The sequence below is a fragment of the Chiloscyllium punctatum genome, chromosome 1 (genome assembly GCF_047496795.1).
Source record: "Chiloscyllium punctatum isolate Juve2018m chromosome 1, sChiPun1.3, whole genome shotgun sequence".
In the NCBI taxonomy this organism is placed as follows: domain Eukaryota; kingdom Metazoa; phylum Chordata; class Chondrichthyes; order Orectolobiformes; family Hemiscylliidae; genus Chiloscyllium; species Chiloscyllium punctatum.
Window position 1 is genome coordinate 39934250 of NC_092739.1, and position 23289 is coordinate 39957538.

General features: G+C 40.2%; 1 protein-coding gene across 9 annotated transcripts in view; it reads right to left on the reverse strand.

The window, feature by feature from the left end:
* Positions 1-23289, reverse strand: part of wdfy3 (WD repeat and FYVE domain containing 3) — a 406146-nt gene that overhangs the window by 95092 nt on the left and 287765 nt on the right. For all 9 annotated transcript variants that reach the window (XM_072594588.1, XM_072594809.1, XM_072594597.1 and 6 more), the window contains 2 exons: positions 17282-17391; positions 15476-15658 (listed from right to left, as the gene is read on the reverse strand). In XM_072594588.1, the coding sequence (XP_072450689.1) occupies positions 15476-15658; positions 17282-17391 (293 nt within the window). The remainder of the gene's footprint in view (positions 1-15475; positions 15659-17281; positions 17392-23289) is intronic.

Genomic DNA, 23289 nt, shown 5'->3' on the forward strand with positions numbered 1-23289 from the left:
GATGTGGTTGACAGATGATGCAATATACTATAGTTTGTTTTGAATCAAACTTTGATATGCATAATTCCATGAATTCATTTAATAGCTCTAAACATGTAAAAGAAAGCCTTAAAAGATATATTCTATTACGGTTTCTGAACTTAAAGGATTCACTGATTGAATAGGAGAAGGAGTAAATAGAAAAAAAAAGATGCCTAAAAAGTGCGTTGAATTTAAATGTTTGAATGGATTGAAGAGGAAAGGTATATTAGATGCAGTCATGAGGAACAGATCAGATGGATGAATTAAATGCAGATGTTCAACTCAGGAGTATTAACTGCTAAATTGAAAATGTTGAGGTTTGAATGGAAAGTCAAAAAGTTGTGTCAAAATACAAGCACAGATTTAAATAAGGCAGATTTCATATAGATCAAGAGTGAGCCAGCCAAGTAAAGTGTCAGATGAAATTCAAAATCAGTTTTATGAAGTGATATATTTCAGTTAAAAATAGCTTATACTTCTCACAGGTGAAAGTTGGATAATGTGAAGAACAGAAGGATGTGTGTGTTCAGGTCCACAACACTTTGAGTGCTCAAGTGTATAAAAGTTTATTTTAGAAAATTTTAGGGTGGCATTGTGGCTTAGTGGTTAGCACTACTGCCTCATAATGCCAGGGACCCAGGTTAGATTTCAGCCTCAGATGCCTGTCTGTGTGTAGTTTGCGCATCTTGTGCGCATTGAGTGAGTTTCCTCTGGATGCGCTGGTTTTCCTTACCCAGTCCAAAGATGTGAAAGTTAGATGGACTCGACATGGTAAATTGCCCACAGTGACCAAGGATGTACAGATTAGGTGGATTAGCTATGGGAAATGCAGGGTTACATGGACAAAGTAGGGTAGGGGGGGATGGATTTAGATGGAATGTCCTTTGGAGGATTGGTGTGGACTCAATGGGCCGAAAAACTTGCTCCCACACTGTAGGGATTCTATGAAAACAAAATAGGTAATGGAATACCAAGTACTTCAGCATTGTGGTGGGCATGACATGGGCTGGGAATCCTGGAGCAGGTCACATTCAACAGTGGCATGCTGTCACTGCGGACAAAGAAAAGTTGAACTCTAAGTTACTCTATTAATTATTTTATTCTAAGTTAATGTGAACGGCACCTATGCAGGCGATAGTACACACTTTTCACTGCATTTTGCATTGAATATACATGACAATGAAGGATATCTTATTCTCGAGCAATCTTTTGTAAAGATCAGATGTAATGGCCACATTTGTCAGTCTTGGGTACCACATTATGAAAAACATCAAAAAGGGTACAATGAAGATATTGTCTCATCAGAGCAAAAACAAAGAACTGGCCAACTTAGATCAGAATGGAGCTGTTTATAAGATGTTAAAATAAAAGTTGTGCAAAATTATGAACAAATAAAACATAGAAGATTGATACATACTGTTTACATAGCCTTAAGGGAATGTATATACAGCATTAAATGTGAAGACTTTAGAGGTTAAAGAATACATTGCTTGAGCTACTGGGCTGCATTTTATAAGGAACTGCAGGATACTGTTGGCACAACACACCTCTGCCCTAGCATAAAAGAACTGGATGTACTGCTAACAATCCAAACAGCTGCCTCAAACCAACTTAAGATAAGACCTCTACCACTGTCTTCGTAAGGGGTTCTGCCTTAGAGATCTTCTGACCAATTAGATCGCTAGCAGTTCTGCAGTCCCAGCAGCACAGATGGGCACAGTGACCACTGCTGGGACTACAAGCTATTGGATCAAGTTGAGAAGTCAAATTCAGGTAGGAAGGTCTACGTCTGGGATCAGACAGGATGGATTGAGATGCAGGGAATAATGCCAAAATTGGGAATGTTGACGGAGGTGTCCCACAAAAGAAGTTCCATCCTCAACCACTTGCCAGACAGCAGTTCTTGGCAGCTAAAGTTACTGAGACCCTACAGCCATGAGCCTCCCTTCTGCCGTGGGGAAATATTGGCAATAGCAGTCTGAAACCCATATGTAATGATTAATTGGTCATTTAAAGGTCTCAATATATCCAAGAGCAGACAGGTTGCCTGACATCTCTCCTGCCCCAAGTAAAATTTCAATTAATTCAGGTGAGAGATGATAGGTAATGATAGTCATTCATTTCATGTGCCTGTCTTCAAGCCCATTAGCAGAGAAACAATGTCTAATCCATTGAACCAAGCAGAGACCACAACAATATTCAAGAACAGGATGGATAGGTAATTGAGAGGAAAGGACACAAGATATAGTCAAAGAGATGTACAGCTTGGAAACATACCCTTTGGTCCAACTCATCCATGCTGACTGGATAAACTCAATTAATCTAGTTCAATTTGCCAGCATTGGCCCATGTCTCTCTAAACCTTTTCCACCCATCCATATGTTGTAATTGTACCAACCACCTCTGGCAGGTCATTCCATATATGCACCACCCTCTGTATGAAGAAGGTGCCCCTACATGAGACTACAACGAGTTTTAGAGCACAAACTTAACAACATCATGTTGGACCAGAGGGACAACCTCAGTATTGCAATTCAGTTCGCTTTCACTTAGTTTGACCATTAAAAATGCCTCAGTCCCTCAGGATTGAGAATGACTTATTTCCACTCTGGCTAAACGTCTTCCAAAGTGGCTTCTGAGACCAATGCCTGTATTATAGGGCAGGATGTGCCCAAAGGGTTGGGTAGATAAAATGCTTCAAAATTGGTGCACTCTTTCTGATCTCTCAACATCACCTTTTTAAGTTACTGTAATGGATAATTAATTTCACAGTAAATGGATAATTTTCTAAGTAAACTTGGGGGCTCGTCCCGGGACCCCGTGACTGGGTGAGGTTCTAAGGATTCCCAGGAGGTGCAGGCGCCAGCGCCTGAAGGTCTTTCACTTCATCCCGAGCGCTGAATTGGCCCTTTTGCGTGAGAGTCATGGCTTAAGTATTCCTACATAGAGACTCATTCTAAGAGAATAAATACAGCAGGAAAAGGGTTCAGTGAACTCTCACGTGGTATTAGAGCAAAAGGTATTGCCGTCTTTAGAGTGTTTAGGAGACAGCAAGTTTAAAGGTGGATTTAGACTTGGAAACCCAACTGGCTGAGTTGGACTCGCCAAAGACGTACCGGGTACGTGGTTTCTTGGTTTATGAAAACCAAGGCATTGAGGCGGACACACCCAACGCGAGAGGGGACCTCCAGAGGTAAGAAAGCAAGTCAAACTGTACCGCATGAGAGAGAGAGAGAGCTGAACACTTTTCCAGCTACACTAAAAATGGACTCCGGCAAGAGCAAACAAAGGGAGAGTCCACACAGGACTTGGAATGGCCAACCAAAAATACAATACATGCTAAATAATTACGGCCCAGAGTCTGAAAAGCAGTTAGAATTGTGGATCAAGGAATGTGGTTTTCTGGAGGGAGGAAGTTTTAGTAAAAGACAGCTGGAAATATTGAGGTCGAGGTTGGAGGAGAGGGAGAAGGAGAAAAGGAAGTGAAAAATAGAACCCGTGAATTGGAGTGCTTACAACATGTGGAAGGCTGAGGCTGATATCAGAGAAAGGAAATCTCAAGTAAAGGATAGGTCAAATACACGTACAAACACCAACGCACGCGGAAAACAACCTAACGAAGCTGTACAGTGTCTTAAGTCTGTTTCAGATCCTGACCTTGATTGCAGCGCTGGCACCTGCCTGTAGGGAGGTGGTCCCAGTGCGAATGGACATGACCAAAATAGCAATGTGCAAACAACGGGAAGGTGAGACAGTGTCCCAGTACTTTATGCGCCTCACTGAAGTCCATAATGCCCATAGTGGACTGAGACCACCCCCCACTCCACCCCACCCCAAGGGCATAATGGCGGCAGAAATCACACCATATGAGACACATCGGAGGAACAGCTTTATCAATGGAATGAAGGACGAAATGGTGAAAAAGGTAAAAGACACATGTATTACCTGGGCACAGGAAAGTTGAATTTGAGAGAACAACATGCGATACATGCTGAAAAATTGCTTACCCAAGAGAAGGATAAGTGGAAACTAAAGATGGAACAGCAAGCACAAAGCTCAGCTTACTATGATGCAAATGGTCACCCAGCCATTGGAGGGAGGTGCGGCGGGAAGAGAGGCAGAGGTGGAGGTCATGAAAGAGGAAGAGGAAGAGGAGTGTGGAGGAGGTGCGGGCAGATGTAGATCTGGCAGGTGCTTTGTTTGCGGAGAAATGGACCACTGGGCGAGACAGTGCCCACACAGACAGTCTGAATTGGCCCTGGAGGCTGAGCGACAGGGGGGATTGACAGGGGAAGGTTGAGGTGGAGGTGGGCAGCCCACAAGGTACAGGTAAGCCTCTTTCCTTTATGCTTGGCAAAGAAGACTCGCTTATGCTAATCTCTTCTACTAACCTTATGAGCACTGAGACATGTCACACTGCTATGTTGAGCGCTGAGATTGCAAAGTGTGGACAGTATGTCCAATATCACAATGATGCATATAAGTCGATGCCCACCTCTGTGTTATATGTGGAAAGCACATCAGTTACCTTTTTGGTAGATACAGGGGCAACACACACAGTCCTTAAATTAAGCCAGTTTAGACAATTGACACAAATAAAAGATGAGTGAAAGGTTCCTGAACACAATGGGTGCATCAGGATTCGTGGTGTGGGAGAGATTTTCTGTACCCCTATTGTGCAAAACTAGTACCAGGGAAACATTCCAATTCTCCTTCTTGTTATCGGAATTTTGTCCTTTAAATCTGATGATTTGGGACCTCATAGGGAGACTGGGGTTGGATTTGCTCACTACTCCGACACGCTTGCAGGTAATTCAAAGGGAAGATTTACCAGTGCAGGCTGTAAAATATGACCCACGACCCCTGATGTATGTCTACGAGTGGCGATTAAGCCAGAGAGCGATAAGTTCAGTGAGCGATTCACTCATCCTGGAAGCAAGCAACCATGTTAATCCTATTCACACCGATTTTCTTGCTGGAGATATGCTGCACTGCACACATACACCCTGACGGCCCTGACAAACCATATGAGAAGGATTGGTTCAGGAGATTGGTTAAACCAGATCACTTGTTATCGTGCGAATTTTATTGGAGTGATCACAGATGTGCAGTCAGTGTGAACTTATCTAAGGTATCTGTAAGAGCAAACAGATCCTATCTTTTTGATGTGGAAGGCTCCGCTCCTCACTTATCACTGGCGAAGGCGTCTGGTGACAGGATTTGGGACCATGGGTGCTAAAGGCACAAAGGTTGGGTCTTCAGGGACGATGTGGGTGTTTGGTACAATGCAGATATGCAGACATAAAGGAAGAAACTAAATTGGCCAACTCAGGCAGATAGGACAATCCAGTTAACCCCCGCTAGCCCTGAAAAGCCTAGGGCGATAGCCTGGCACTTCCCTAACATAGAAGTCTCAGACCCAAGATTAAAAATGGTCCCTACTGAGTTGTGGGCAAAGGACAAACATGATGTGGGGCTCTTATGAGGCTGTGAGCCCATAAGGATAACCCCGACGTCTGAGTATTGTCCTTGTAGGGCACAATACCCGTTAAAACCCGAAGCCATAGAAGGAATTACTCCAGTCTTTGAATCCCTCCTAAAAGCTGGAGTGATAATCCCCTGAGAAAAATCACCGGTGAGAACCCCCATTTTTCAGGTCAAAAAGACAAACATTCCCGGTGAACCGGAGGAATGGAGGTTTATTCAAAGACCTGCAGGTAATTAATAATGCTGTTGCTCCATGCTCCCCAAATGTTCCCAACCCCTATACCATATTAGCTCAAATTCCACCGGACAGCAAATAGTTCTCTGTTGTGGATTTAGAAAATGCCTTCTTTAGTGTCCCGGTGCACCTAGATAGTCAATTCTGGTTCACTTTTTCATTCAAAGGGAAATCATATACCATCACGCGACTTTGGCAAGGTTCCATTTTCCCCCTTTCAACAGCAGACGTATGGGAGTTACAGTCACCGGCCACACCGGAAGAAAAGCGTGAGTGGACAAAAGCAGGATGCAGTGTGAGGGAAGGAGTATGGTGTGGCCCCAACAGTACACCCTGTCTACCACCATCATTATTTCCATTCTATGCCAAACTAACACATGGTAAGGATCATGTGTCAAAAGAGGGAATGTACGACAGTATTTCAGCACACTGGTACACTAAGGGATTTACTCATTACTCCCAGAAATATTGTGAGCGTTGTGTTGTCTGTGCCACGAATAATGTGGGGAGGGGAATACAAATGAGGCAGGCAGCACACCCCAAACCCCAAAAACCTTTTGAACATTTACAGATGGATTTCATTGAACTAACACCCAGCGAAGGGAAAAGGTATTGTCTGGTAATAGTGGATATGTTTTCCAAATGGGTGATAGCGTTCCCCACGTCTAAAGAGGATGCCAGTGCAGTAGCCTAAGCTTTGCTAACTGAGATAATTCCAAGATGGGGCATCCCTGAAAGGCTTAGTAGTGACAATGGGACACCGGTTGTCAATAATGCCTTACAGCAGATCAGCGATTATTTGGGAATAAACATGAGACAACACTGTGCCTACCACTCAGCGAGCAGTGGGGCAGTGGAAAGAGAAAATGCTACCCTAAAAAATAAATGGACAAAATGTTGTGAGGAACTAGAGGGTGACATGGACAAAGGCACTGCCAATTGTGCTGATGTATATGAAATCTAGGAGGAAAGGAAGAGCTAATCTTAGCCCGTCTGAGATTTTGTTTGATAGGCCGCCCAACACAGGAACTGGTCCAAGACCTAAGGTAAGACAGATAACAGGCCGCTGTGAGGATGAGATGTTGTGTTACTGTATAAAACTCTCTACACTTTTATCTCAAATACGGAATCAAGTGAAAGCAGCACTACCCCAACCAGCAGAAGGGAAGCTGCAGGATCTAGAACCTGGAGACTGGATAGTGGTGAAACACTTCTGGTGGAAAAACTGGAAGGCGAAGAGGTGGCTTGGACCGTTTCAAGTGCTCCTTGCAACACAGACAGCAGTTAAGATCGCAGAAAGAGCTACGTGGATACATGCCAGCCATTGCAAGCGTGTAGCTGGGCCCGAGAAGACATCGGACAGCACCAGAACCAACTAAGTGCAAGTAATGATTAGGAGCCTCATACGAATATGGGGCTGCCCCAACTCACACTTTTAACAAGCGCCCTGGTAGGACTATTTGTAAGGGCAGAGGCATCTGGAATACAGCCGCAGACGGTAATCTTAACTGAGGGTACTAAGGAGACCTTCACGTGACCCACGGCCGTTTAGAAACCAGGACGTTGACGAATGTGACATGTGAACATGGGATGTCTACAGGGCACACCAGAGCAAGTGATGATACCACCACAAAGCTGTGTTTCAGGTAGGTGGTGTCTGAGAAAAAGGCCTGGCGTTTCCTAAACATTTGCTGATGTATAGCTATTCTAGCTCTGTATTTTTTTTGTTGTAGTTGTTGTCCTTGTTGTCATAAAATGACAAAAAGGGGAAAATGTAATGGAAAATTATCCATTTACTGTGAAATTAATTATCCATTTACTGTGAAATTTAAAAGAGAATGCTTTTCTTCCATTTAATGCTGTACTGAGCTTTGTAAACAATACTTTGATGAAGGTCTGCAGTCAGCTTATCTCTGTTTGAATTCTGTAAACATTCAACTCGACCTTGCAATAGTCGAACTCAGCGAAAGCTGAAGAACTGTTATAGCTAAGACCCAAGGATGAGAGAATAATAACTTGAGTTCTCCCAGTCTTTGCCCTTTAGAGTGTATAAGAAACAGTATAAGGCAAGCATCTGAACAATGCTCAGTACTCCTTACATTGAAGCATCTAGCTGTAATGGACTCAATTCTGCAGAATTTAAAATAAAGCTCCTTTCTTTGCTCTTGCTAATAGTCGAGTCAAGTCGATGTAATCTCCACGACAGTAACCTCCACGACAGTAACCTCCACGACAGTAACCAATAATTTCTCTCTCATATGCCTTTTCAATTTTAGTAGGATCCACTATTATCAAACAATCATAGTGAATTTAAGGCAACGAGAGACTGGCCTTTCCTATCCAGTTCGATCTTGGATAACTGTCAGATGATTTTGTATGAAGGTCCTTGACAGAGTCTAGATTTATAAGTTTTTGATAAGGGATAGCATTACTGCTGTACTTAGGGAGGATATTCCTGGGAATACACCCAGGGAAGCTATTTGAATTGAATGGAGAGATAAGAAAGGGAAGATCACCTTATTGGGATTGCATTAAAGACTTCCTAATAGTCAGCAGGAAATTGAGAAACAAATTTGTAAGGAGATTTTAGTTATCTGTAATAATAGGGTGGTTATAGTAGAGGATTTTAATTTTCCAAATATAGACTGGGACTGCCATAGCATTGAGAGCTTAGATGGAGAGAAATTTATTAAGTAAAGAAAATTTTCTGATTCAATATGTGGATGTACCTACTAGAGAAGGTGCCAAAACTTGACCTACTCTTGGGAAATAAGGCAGGGCAGGTAATTGACGTGTCAGTAGGGGTGCACTTTGGGGCCAGCAACCATGACTCTGTTAGCTTTAAAATAATGATGAAAAAGGATAGACCAGATCTAAAGGTTGAAGCTCTAAATTAGAGGAAGGCTAATTTTGACACTATTAGGCAAGAACTCCCAAAAGTTGATTGAAGACAGACATTTGCAAGTAAACAGACGGCTGGAAAATGGGAAGACGTCAAAATGAGGTAATGAAAGTCCAGAGACAGTATATTTCTGTTAGGATGAAAGGAAAGGCTCGTAGATCTAGAGAATGGTGGATGACTGGAGAAATTGAGGTTTTGGTTAAGAAAAAGAAGGAAGCATATGTCAGGTATAGACAGCAGAGATCAAGAGAATCCTTGAAGAGTATAAAGGCAGTAGGAGTACACTTAAGAGGGATATCAGGAAGGCAAGAAGTGGACATGAGATAGCTTTGACAAATTGGGTTAAGGAGAATCCAAAGGGATTTTATAAAAACATTAACGACAAAAGGATAACTAGGGAGACAACAGGACCCCTCAAAGATCAGCAAGGCAGCTTACCTGTGGAACCGCAGGAAATGGGGGAAGATTACTTTTGAGAAGGACATGGGAGATATAGAGTGTGGAGAAATAGATGGTGACATCTTGAAAAATGTCCACATTACAGAAGTGGTGGTGTTGGATATCTTGAAATGCACAAAAGTGAATAAATCCCAAGGACTTGATCATGCGTATCCTAGAACTCTGTGGGAAGCTAGGGAAATGATTACTAGGCCCGTTGCTGAGATATTTGTACCATCAATGGTCACAAGTGAGATGCTGAAAGACAAAGTTGGCTAAGGTGGTGGCACTATTTAAGAAAGGTGGTAAGGAAAAGCCAGGTGAGCCTGACATCAGTTGTGATCAAGTTATTGAGGAAATCCTGAGGGACAGGATTTACATGTATTTGGAAAGGCGAGAACTGATTAGGGTTAGTCAGCATGGCTTTGTGGATGGGAAATCATGTCTCATGAACTTGACAGAGCTTTTTTTGAAGAAGTAACAAAGAGGATTGATGAGGGCAGAGCAGTGGACATGATCCATATGGACTTCAGTAAGGCATTTGGCAAGGTTCCCCATGGGAAACTGGTTAGCAAGGTTAGATCTCATGAAATACTGGGAGAACTCGCGATTTGGATACAGAACTGGCTCAAAGGTAGAAGACAGAGGGTGGTGGTGGTGGGAGGGCTGCTTTTTAGACTGGAGGTCTGTGACCAGTGGAGTGCCACAAGAATCGGTGTTGGGTCCACTACTTTTCGTCATTTATATAAATGATTTGGATGTGAACATAGGAGGTACAGTTAGTAAGTTTGTAGATGACACCAAAATTGGAAGTGTAGTGGACAGCGAAAAAGATTGCCTCAGTACAACGGGATCTTGATCAGATGGGCCAATGGGCTGAGGAGTGGCAGATGGAGTTTAATTCATATAAATGCGAGGTGCTGCATTTTGGGAAAGCAAATCTTAGCAGGACGTATACACTTAATGATAGGGTCCCTGGGAGTGTTGCTGAACAAAGAAACCTTGGAGTGCAGGTTCATAGTTCCTTGAAAGTAGAGGTGCAGGTAGATAGGATAGTGAAGACTTTCCTTTACTGGTCAGAGTATTGAGTATAGGAATTGAGAAGTCATGTTGCAGCTGTACATGCTGAGGTCATGATCGTTCGGCCACTTTTGGAATTTTGCAGGCAATTCTGGTCTCTTCCTATCGGAAGGATGTTGTGAAGCTTGAAAGGGTTTGGAAAAGATTTACAAGGGCGTTGCCAGGGTTGGAGGATTTGTGCTACAAGGAGAGGCTGAATCGGCAGGGGCTGTTTTCTCTGGAACGTCGGAGGCTGAGGGGTGACCTTATCGAAGTTTATAAAATCATGAGGGGCATGGATAGCATAAATAGACAAAGTCTTTTGCCTGGGGTGGGAGGAGTCCAGAACTAGAGGGAATAGGTTTAGGGCGAGAGGGGAAAGATAAAAACGGGACCTGAGGGGCAACGTCTTCACGCAAAGGGTGGTGTGTATTTGGAATGAGCTGCCAGAGGAAGTGGTGGAGGCTGGTTCAATTGCAGCACTTAAAAGGCATCTGGATGGGTATGTGAAAAGTAAGTGTTTAGAGGGATATGGGCCAAATGCTGACAAATGGGACTAGATTAGGTAAGGATATCTGGTCAGCATGGATAATTTGGACTGAAGGGTCTGTTTCCGTGCTGTATTTCTCTATGACTCTAAGTGATGAAGCTGTTTTGCAGCATTTCTATGCATTATGTATCAGTTTTCCATTTGCCTAGTGCTCCACTACCCGACTGCTCATGTTTGGTCTCTTCACAGTTTCTGTCCCAACCCTGAATGTTTTCTCCCTTTTGCATCTTGTATTGGCTCCATCTGCTATCTTTATTACAACACACGGTTGCTGACTTGGCTTCTACAACCACTTCCAATGCATCTCACCTGTGTTAATTTTCCATGAGTGCTAAAAGGTATCATGCCAATTGTGCATGATCAATAGAGCACGGAATCATTGGTTTCTTTTTGCCTCCAACTGTTAATACGTTTCTAATCTTTTCAATTTTCTGTTTTCTAACTCTTACTTTCCATATTTTAAACTCATTCTTGTCCATAGGTGAAATTGTCTTGAACAATGGATAGAAAAAAATTTAAATAAGAATATTAATTTGCACTAAGTTACAAGTCCATGATTTATCCAAAGCTGTAGTCAAGTGTATTCTCAGTAATATACATAAACAGCAGGTAAATAAAATTTTACTCCCAAAATGCTAATTTATGAAGAGTGCAATGCAATTTTAAAAATTGTTGTATTTCCCAGACATTCTTGACTTATGAACTGCAAATTTATTGAACTGTGCTGCACACACAATTCACATAACACCCTGAAGATAAGGGTTCTTGATATAATTTCATCTAAAAACAATTAATTTCCATTGTGTTTTATGTTGGGTCACAAGTATATTAATGCTAATCATCAATCCATTGCTTTTCCAGCAATTTTTTACTTCATGGGGAATATTAACAAATGGTAGAAAAATTCTACAAATGATCAAAATGCATTTTTATGTTTCCTAATCATGTTCATCAAATTAGGCTTCCCACTTTCAGGACAAAATTTTGACAAGCTACCTAAATGGGAATTCTAACATTATTTTATTTTAATTGGAAATAAAAAAAATTGGCAGATGAAACAACAAACTCTAGTCAGATAACATGTTATAAAATATTGCATTTCCCAATAGAAACATGCAGCGATGTTAATCATCACTAACATCTACTGATCAAGGTGAAAAATCTGAAAAGGTGTTAAATTTTGGGGAATGAAGTATATCAAGTTTGAAAACTGAATCAGCTTAGCTACAGCAGCCCATTCTTACAGCATATTTGGTTTTGAATTAACTGCCAACTACTTGAGTAGATTTTGCTTAAAGTCTCTAGCAGAAATTTAAGAGCTAGAATTTGTGTGACATAGAACCTTTACAGCCAGAAAAGAGATTTTATATTTTGATAGTCTCAACAAAATTCAAAGCAAATTCTCTATAACGTTACGGATGACTTTATTCTTCATTTCCGTGCAATCTTGCTGCACCACTCTTCCCAATGAAGACATTAAAGTATGGTTTCATAGCTCCACACAATACATTGAATTCTAATGCACAGAAGGGAAAACAATTGGTGCATTGTGCCAATAGCACTGTGAAACAGTTATTAAATTAGACCTCTCTCATTATATTTTTCTGCAGTGGTAGAAATGTTTCATTTAAGTACATAAACAATTTCCTTTTGAAAGACATGCCGGAATCTGTCACCGTGACCCTTTCAGGTAGTGCACTTTAGATCATTACAACTCACTGTGTAAAACAATTGCCCATTTCCTGTACAACGTTTTGTTGCCTATTGCTTTGGTTATCAATTCAACAACTAAAACAAACATTTATTTTTCCAATCAAAACTTTATAAAACTTTCAACAATCTCTGCTCGAAGAACAATCTTAACTCTTCTTCGGTCTTCACAAAGCTCAAAAGCCGAATCTTTGGTGTCACTCTGGTAAGTCTCAGAAATGAATTTAATGAAATGAGGTCTAAACAGGAACTTATAAATACTTAACGATGTTTTACAAAGGTCCACCAGAAATCTTTTGTTCTTACATTTTTGCTAATTTAAACATAAGTTGAGAAGCATCACTGGCAATCTAAATGCAGTCTAATCGATTCTAACTGCCTGTTTTCTGACCAAAGTGCTGGAAAGATACGAGTTGTTTTTGTTATTTTTCATGTTTATCAACTAATATAATGAAGTTAATTTACAAGTTACACAGGAACTTACTTTCTGAAATTGCAAAAGAAAAGACACATTACTGCTTTTTCTAACTCCAACTTCCTGCACACACCCCACATTCCTGCAGATTACAGCACTTAAGATGCAGATCCAGGTATTTTTTCAAAGAGGTTATGTCTCTATGTCTACGCTTCCACCAACTCAGGCAGCAAGTTCCAGACACTCTAATACTTCACATTCCTTCTAATCCTTTTGCCATTTAGCTTGAAGCTATGACCCACGGTTTTTGAATTCTCTGCCAAGGGTAACAGGTTCCTTCTGTCTAACCCTATCCCTCACGATTCTGCATACCTCAGTTATGTAATCCCTCACCCTTCTCTGTTCCAAGGAAAGCAACCCCAACTTCTCCAATCTCTTCTTGCTACAATTCTCCAGCCCTAGTAATATTCTAGTAAATCTTCTCAGCACTTTCTCCACAGCAATTACATCTTTCCTGTGACGTGGTAACCAGAACTACACACAATACTCCAGTTGTCAGTGTCATTGTACAGTTTTGTTATTAAATCACTACTTTTGTATTTTATACCTCTTTCAAAGAAGGAGAGCATTCCATTGGCCTTCTTTACAAACAACCTGTACTGCTACCTTTAGGGACTGTGCACTTGCCTGCCAAGATCTCACACTTCATCCACCACTCTCAGTACATTTCTGTTTATTGTATCTTCCCCTTTATTGCTTGACCTGCCTAAATGCATTACCTCACACTTATCAGAGTTGAACTCCATCTACCACTTTCCTGCCCACTCCACCAACCAATCTATATAATTTGCAAGCTTAAAACTATCTTCTATATTATCCACTACAAGGCCAATTTTTTTGTCATCTGCAAATTTCCCACTTGTGCCCTCCTTGTTCAAGTCCAAATCATTAATGTAGAAAAGAAACATCAGGGATTCCAACAGCAAGCTCTGCATAACATCGCTTGATCCATTTGCGTAACATCCATTTGCGAAGGCAGCCATTGACCATTACACTTTGTTTCTTGTTACTAAGCCCACACTGGATCCAATTTGAGACATTACCCTGTATCCCATGGGCTTTTACTTTGTTGACCAATCTGCCACATGGGACCTTGTCAAATGCCTTACTAATACCCATGTAAATGACATCTGTCTGTGCACTACCCTCAAAGAATTGAATCAAATTTGTCAGGCATGACTTTCTCTCAAGAAAGCCACACTGACTATCCTTGACTAGTCCATGCCTTTCTATGTGATAGTTTATCAATCTCTCAGAATTGATTCTAACAATTTGCCCACTACTGAAGACACATTAACTGGCCCACAATTGTTTGGCATTTCCTTTATATCCTTCTTAAACAACAGAACTACATTTGCCTCCGTCACCTCAACTGTGTCTAGTGAAGAATGGAAACCTATCCTTAGAGGATTTAGAGCAAAATAATCCTTTAGGGTGGCATAGTAGCTCAGTGGTTAACACTGCTGCCTCACATTGCCAAGGTCCCAGGTTCGATTCCAACCTTGGGCAACTGTCTGTGCGGAGTTTGCAGATGCTCTGGTTTCCTCCCACAATCCAAACATGTGCAGATTAGGTGAACTGGCCATGCTAAATTGCCCATAGTGTTCAGGGATGTGTGGATTAGGTTCATTAGTCAGGTTAGGGGAATAGGTCTGGTTGGATTACTATTTGGAGGGTTGATGTGGACTTGTTGGGCCGAAGGGCCTGTTTTCACACTGTAGGGATTCTATGTATCTGCTATTGCCTCCCTGACCTCCTTCAACAAGGATTTCAACTCATGTTGAATTATGATTATTTTGTTCAATATTTCACACTGCTCCTCTTGGGTTATAATATCCACATCATCCCTTTCCTTTCTGGATACGGAGGCAAAAATGTATTTGAAATTCCTCCCATATCCTCTGCATCTTCACACAAGCTCCTTTCTTCATTTCTGATAGGATAGTTAAGGAAAACTGAGACCTTTGTGCTTTAGACAGGGAAAACATCTTTGGGTTTTTCATTATCTTGCTTGCTAATATAGTTGTGTGCCCTTTCTTTGATTTCCTTCTTTTTACTCGATCCCTGTACTTTCTACACTCCTCAGTGTTTTGTGACTATCATAAGCTTTTTATTTAATCTTCCTCTGTATTTTTCTAGAGGACCATGGAAGTCTAGATTTGGCATTCTTATCTTTGGAGGGGACATGTATGCTTTGTGTACTAAGGAGCTCGCTTTTTAGTGCCTCCAAATGGCTGCTCTCTGATTCATCCTTTAGCAGTCTTTTCCAGTCTACCTTAGCCAAATCACTTCAGTTTTGTAAAATTTGCCTTCCCGCAGTTAAAGACTTTTACTCCTGAATTATCTCTGTTCTTTTCCATTACAATAATGTATCTAACCAGTGGTCACTAATCTCCAGTATAGTCACCCACTTCTTAATCCTTTCATCCAGCTACTGTATAATTCAGATAATAGAAATAGATTAGTCAAGATAGCAATGCCACTTGTTCTCATGGTTTTGAACAGCTCTCCCTCTAACTTCAATAACATTTTGAAAAATCTGACAGTTCACAGACTTCCTATAATAAATTATAATTAAAACTGTACTGTAGTTCCTACCTATATGATTCTGCCAGCATTTTGAAGCAGCATCCTCAATGAGTGGCCTTGCAGTTGACAAATCCACTAGCCCACGCTCGTTTGTGGGTAGTGTAACTTTAAAGATCTCCTCCAAAGTTTGCTTTTTGTTGACAATTAGTTCAGTCCAAACCCGATTTACAGCTTTGAGAAGAAGCTGTCGACCTAAAAATGGAATTTCAAGTTTAAAGAAGAAATTAAACAATTAAAGTTAATAAGATTTTCTGAAGTATGATGTAACTAAAAAAGGATTTGCCAAAATACAAATTTGCCCGAAAATAAAAATACAATTTATTAACTTTCCTGAGATATGGTGTCCCTATGCCTATTCATTTCCATCTGTAAATTGCAAGAGTTGAAGACGACATCAACTTCAATGAGTGAAATCTTGACTTAAAACAGGTACTTTAGAATTCTTTTTACTCAAATGAAGAATAACAAAATATTCCAAAAATACAAGCTGAGGAGGTAAGAACAGGAGAGAAATTCAGAAATGTGAATGGTTCCTGATTTGGAAGTGGAGTACTGAATTCCATTTGTATCCCAGGATTTTCTCCACTTTATCCTTCATCACCCAAAGGTAACAATCAATAGTAACAGGAGGATTCCATCGTGTATTTGCCATGAAGGAACTACTATCATACCCCAGTTTTATGTTTATCTTTAAGTTTAGTAAATTATGAGAAAGCAGGAACTTGACAATCTGCTGGTACAGAGAGGAAAAATATAGGCAGGGTGAAAGGGCAGCAGAAGAGGAGGAACTAAGGAATGCATTTTTTATCTGGTGGAAGGAGTGGTAGGGATGGATTGATCACTGAAAGGAATCAGAGGCAAAAAAACTCTCCTGTCAATATCACTTAACAGGATTGCTCGCAGTTTCTCTCTTGGCCCAGTTTTGAATTTGGTTCTGTGAGAAGGTGGCACGCCCAACCTGAGAACCTCAAAGGCAGCCTGAATTTGTAAGTTACACATGCCCAGAATACCCTGTTCCCTTTTGTTCCCATTAATTCAGCATTCTCCATCTCCCTTGTAAAGGTTCATTCCCCTAAACTGCATCTACCATTCTCTTTCTTCCCCATGCTAACTGAAGCCTTTAGAGTAGTTCTAGCATTCAAACTCTCTCTAATTTCTGAGCATTACTTTATCCCCTATTCCAGAACCCCTGCCAGCTCAGAGACTCTTTCAATGCAGATTCTGTACTCTCCACCTGCCTGCTGCTGACTTCCTGCCACGGGCTTGCATGTTGGATGGTCAGGTGATGTTATTGAGCCTGAGACTTCAACAGCAGCCAGTGATATTAGAATGTGTGCGCACTGTGAAGAAGCGTTTAATTAGCTGACCTACTGGCTGTTCAAGGCACAACACAGGAGAGGTAACCCTAATTCCAAAAACTTTCTGACCACTCCAGGAGGGTAGGAAAGCTAAGAGATTACGTGGCTCTCATCTGCTTAGAGATTTGTATAATTCTACTAAAAGTTAATACTGCATAAACACAGCAAATGTTGAATTGAATGCAACATCAAAGATCATTCTATTAGAAATAGTTCTATTACATTTCCATTGAAATTAATTATTCTTTGTAAGCAACTGCCTTTTGACAATATACTTGATTTCAAGTATCGCCTTTTGTTCCATGATGTCAGATATTTAAGATTTACCTGGCCAAGTCTGGGTCTCAATCTCTTGATTAGAGTTAGGCTAGTCAGAAAATACAGAATTTCATTAAATGATCACTCGTGAAAATTACTGCTTGTGGAGAGTTAATTGAATAATAGAATTATGTTTTACCTTCACTAATATCTTGGCTATGGTTTCCATCTGGTTCAAGATCAGAAGGTATCATGATGTGCCATGTTGTCATTCTTGCTTCTGCTTCCAGGCCAAAACCCTCAAGATTACTGCAAAGGTTTTTAAAAAAGTCACAATTGTTCCATGTTCAATATGAAAAAAAAGACGCTATTTATTGTTTATATTAATCTTGCGCATGAACAGGTAACATCTACCATTAATGTTACAGGATTGACATACAAGATTGACATACAAGATTGACCTTTGAAAAATCTGACCAAAAGAGAGGTGGACATATTTGCCAAGTACAAAAGCTAAACTCAGCCGAGCATGGTGCAATGATAGTGTCTCTAGTTCTGAGCAGGAGTCCCAGGTTCAAGTTCCACCTGCTTCAGAGGTAAGTTGTAGCTTCCCCGAACAGGTTAATTAGAAAGTATCCAAAATGTAAAACTCAGTCTGGGTGGTCAACATTTTGAAATGTCATCTGCATCTGACACAAGTGTGGGTATGTCTTAACTTTTGAACACCTCACAAAAAAGTCTGCAACATTTCTTTGATCTCTTATATACAGTTATAAAATGTCCATTTCTGGTAAGTAAAATTGAGGCTAACTACTGATAGAATACAAAATGCCATGACCAAAAAATACGTACAAGAGTCATAATTTTCATCAACATATAGTCTGACAAGTTACTTTTAAACATGTGAATACCAAAAGCAACAACTTTACATTTAAGTCATACCTTTAACATAGTAAAACATCCTAAAGGACATTGTAAGAGTGATATGAAATAATATTTTACACTTGAACCATGTATGGAGCTATTAGGACAAAGCTGAATAAAGAAGTAGTTTTGAAGAAAATGCCATAAAATAGAGAACTAGAGAGATGATGAGGTTTAAAGAGGAAATTTTACAGCATAGGCAGCTGAAGGCACAGCTATAAACGTAGAATAAAAAAAACTGGGTGCGCATAATAAACCATAATTGAAAGACAGCAGATAATTTAGATGGCTGTAGTACTGAAAGAAGTTACCAAGATAAAATGGGTAAGTACATGGAAGAATTTGAAAGCATACACCAAAACTTTAAAATTGAGACAATGCTGTACCAGAAATCAATGTAGGTCTGCGAGCACAGAGATAATGGTTCAGTAGGATTTGGTAGTTTTTGGTTTATGGAAGATCAAGGTCCAAAGGTAACAGGAGCATTGAAAAATGTTTTAGAATCAAATAAGTGGAAGGAACAGCAGAAACGAGTATTGATAAGAGTTGGAAGTTGGCAACCTGGTGTTGTCATATGGCATCAGTATAGTCAAGAACAGCAGCAAGATTCCAAATGAGCTAGCTCAGCCCCATACAATGGTCAAGTACATGAATAGATGACTGAATTACACAGTACAAACATTTATTTCTTAGATAGATGCACAAAAGTAAATCCAAAATGGGATGCACATTTCTAGACTGACTTTGAACAAATTATCATATACCTATACAGAAAACTACAAATAGAAAATACTTATTTGGGCAGAACATTCATGCAGTAGACTTAATTTTTCTTAGCTCATGCATTCTACATTGTTGTGGCTACAACTTCCCGTAAAGGCTAAAACTAGACTTAATGACTCAAATACTTTTAAATGTGTTCTGGCAGTAAGATGCCTTAATTAGTTTCTTGAATTCAACTGCCTACATAAAAATTTAAGGCACTAAAAAATAATTTTTACATGTATGAGATACTTGAAAAAGCATCATTAAACTGCAAGATTTACTTATTATTGACAATTTAGGAAGCATTATTAATCAAAAACAGTTCATTACATATATACTGCTAAGACTCAAGATTAAAATTAAAAAAAACTTTCTGCAACAAAGTAATTGAAAAAAAAACTTTGCAGGATGAATTTCAGATCATCACAAAAACAAATGTAGACATTCAACTAAATATTGCACTTCTGTTTTTCAATACGATTTGGTATTTCTTAGAGGTGTGCTGAGTTTTGCCAGCATAATTTGCTCAGAATTGACCAACCAATGCAAAAAAAGGAATTTCATGTGCAAGTTACATCCAATAAATAGAATTTCTGTGATCTTGCATACTAATTTGAAAAAAAATATAGTGTCTGTACTGTGTTGAGGGTGGATATGATAATGACATTGTAGACCATGATGCAACAAAGACATCAGCAAATATGTTCAAGAAACTGGGAAGAAAGGATGGACTAATCTGTAATAAAAAACTGCAATTATAGAGACAGTGTTATGTACAATAGGATAAACAAAAGAATTTGCAAAAACCTACAACACTCAGATATGGCAGTCATTCATAGATAAGGGGAAACCATTCCAAGCCCCAAACTACAAGAGACAAGAAAAGCCATCTCGCCAATGTATAGAATAGATCCCTGACCCATAAGCTTCATGGCAACATAAAGCGGCATCAGTCTTTAATTAGACATGTTGCAGGGCATGGGAAGCACTAGGCAAAAGTAAAGCATACAGGAGACAGGAACTATGAGTTTGCACGAGGGTGACTGGTTGACATTTGTAAGGAATATTAGATTATCTTATTAAAAAGCTGATTTGAAATGTTACTTTTGTGGTGGGTTATATTTCAGTATTGTCGCCAAGACAGCATTATGCTGCTCAGTAAGAAAGCAAGGGCAAGATGTGCGACTGTTGGCAAATGTGGAATTGGGGTTACTCGTACCACAGTTATACTTAGAGAATCATCCCCAGCAGACAATGTCACAAACACTAACAATTACCATACTTGGTTATGTGCTATCCCACAGATAGAACAGATCCAGCTGACATAGTAACATCACATTAGTATCAGCTGAGGAGAATTGTCCTCTGAATCTTCAACACGGATTCTGGACCCATGAAGGCTCATGTCATAAGGTCAAACATGGATTGTAACAAACACTACATTGGACAAACAGGCAGAAAACTAGCCACTAGGATACATGAATATCAACTAGCCACAAAATGACATTACCCTCTCTCACTAATATCCTTACACACTACTTCGATTGGGACAACACATCCACCCTCTCTCACTAATATCCTTACACACTACTTCGATTGGGACAATACATCCATCCTAGGACAAGCCAAACAGAGACACGCATGACAATTACTAGAAGCATGGTATTCCAACTGGAACTCTATCAACAAACACATCGACTTGGACATCATTCGCCATCCCGTGAGAAAAAGAACAGAAAATGACATCACCATAGGAAATGACATCACCATAGGAAATGACATCACCATAGGAAATGACATCACCACAGGAAATGACACTACCAAAGGAAATGACATCACCACACCAAAGAAACCCAAACATGTAAATACAAAGCAGGAATCATCAGCAATGCTTCTTCCGAGGCTCAATGAAGACATTAACTAGTATGGTGACGAAAGTCTAAAAATGAACCTTCCAGCTCAGCGAGCAAACCTACATCCAGGCCTCAACCTGATCTATAAATCTTCTCAAAACTTGCTATGGGCAAAGAATCTTGACTACCATCTATCTACCAACTCCTTCCAAAACATCTCTGCAGTTGATGAATCTGTATGCCCCCATGTTGAAAACCACTCAGAAGAAGCATAGAGTATTACTCTGTGGGTGACTTCAATATTCATCGCCAAGAGTGGCTCAGTAGTACCTTACTGACTGGGATTAAGGACATATTTGCTTGATTTGTTCTGCAACACATGGTGAGGGAACCAAGGGAGAAAAACCTACTAAACCTTGTCCCCACCAACCTAAGTGCAGTAGACGTATCCGTCCAAAACAGTTTTGGTAGGAGCGACTACTACACAGTTCTTCTGGAGAGAAATTCCCATCATGTTGTGTGTTATTATCACTATGCTAACTGAGATGGATTTCAACAAATCTAGCAAATCAAAACCGGACTGTGATCGAATATAGACAGCTCTAACAATACTCAAAAATCTCAACACTATCCAGGTCAAAGCTGCCCTCTTTGATTGCCACCCTATCTGTCACCTTTAAAAGTTAATCCCTCCCAACCCACTGCTAATACATAGTTGCAACATAGTGCACGTTTTAAGGATGCACTGCAGCAAATCACCAAGGTTAATTTGACCCAAGTTCCAAACTAGGGACCTCTACCAGCTAGGACGACAGATGATTAGGAAGCTGCAACCTGCAAATTCCCCTCCTGCTTGGTCTGGAAATTGAAATTGATAAATAACTGTTCTTGCTGCATTTCCCTGCCAATAATGGTACAACTAACCAGCACTCTATTCTCATGCCCTATAAAAATTGTGCCTCCTTTGTTCAAGTCTGTTTCTTGCATCCTAGCTCTGATGCATGCAAGACAAAAAGTTTTAACTTCTTGTCACATTCTAGCAATGTTGAAGCTCTGTACTACCAAGAAATTATTCATTACAATTTCTTTTTGTCTTGCACCAATATGTCTGATATTTAATTTTGCCTGTCTTTCACTCTTATCACAAGCCTTCCTTTGTGCTCCCTATTAACCCTGTTCCATTCATTTCTGCTGCTTAACTAGAAAACAGGTTTCTATGAAGAAAGTTACCAATCCAAAATGCTAACTATTTCACTTGCCATTTCTGCTGCTGGACCTGTTAAGTGTTTCCAAAATTTTCTACATTTCTTTTAGAATGAAGGTAAGTTTCCCTCCTTCTCACTGCTTGCAACGACTTAATGTCAAGGGTGAAGCATGTGATAGCAATGCTGTGCAGGAAGCAGCAAACCATGCCAGAGTCTGGGATGGAGGACAGGACTGTCAAGCTCTTCCAAGAGCAATCCAACCAGCAAAAGCATTGTTTCAACAGTCCAATGGTATCAATCGCATTTTGTATGAGAGCATGAATTCATTATATGCATTTTTCCTATATGAGAGGGGTACACACTGGAGATATGAGCTGAGTAATCAGTGGTTAGCCTTTGTTGCCCAATAATTGCTCTAATTTGTCATGTTTGCTCAAAAGCAGGCAGTACAGAGGACTGCCAGAAAATGGTGGCATTATGATGGCTTTCATAATACTTAGGATTGCCCTGTATTATGCACTGAGTATGATTGTGGAATCCCTTCTGGTTACACTGCATCTCAGAATTACAGAATAAATGTTTGCAAAATAATATATATGACATGACATGACATGAAACCTACATCATGGGACATCCACAACCTGAGTTAAGCTTCTTTCTCATTCTCTCTGCTTTTCTGTGTCAGGAGTAAAATAAAACATTTTCTACTCCCTTAAATGAAGGAGTACATGCAACAGTGCCACAGCCAACTGGGGGATGTTACAAATGTCACCCAATCCAACTTGGGAGGAGGAAAATTTCACAGCCATGAGCATCTTCAAATAAACTGACAATGGCTGCAACAAGTGCCAAATTTTAGCGAGCAAATTGTGCTGAGAAAAAACATCAGATGACCTGCTCCGTAGGTCATTTGGATATGAAATCATTCGTTAAACATTCTGTTGAGAGCCCTATTCCCCTTCCTTCTCTCTCTTCAAGGAACTTATCCTTTTTATTATCACCTCTGTTATTTCACTGTCAAGCTGTTAGACAAAAGGGATACCAGCTATCTTTGCAGGAATAACTGGTCTAGGCAGAATCGCTGAAAGTCAGAACCAAGGTCTTCAGGCTGTACCACACCACACCCTGTGATTTCATCAATCTCAAACAGCAGTACAAAACTATCAAGCACACCTCAAAATCAGCAACAGTCAGTAGAAATCAACTCAGCTAATAACTGCAAAGTAGCTGACGATCACTCTAAATCACTGCAGAATGAGGTACAGCTACCTGAGGTTAGGACAGTGTTAGTTGATAAATTCAGGTCAAAATAGTTTTTGGGGCCACAAGCACTGGGCAATATCCTTGCAAACTATTTATACCAATTTAGGTCAGACTGGCAGGCATAGCACTGAAAATATGGCACTAAACATTTGATCCAGTGTGCGTGCCTGTGCTGGTTCAATTCGCCCCATTCTCTT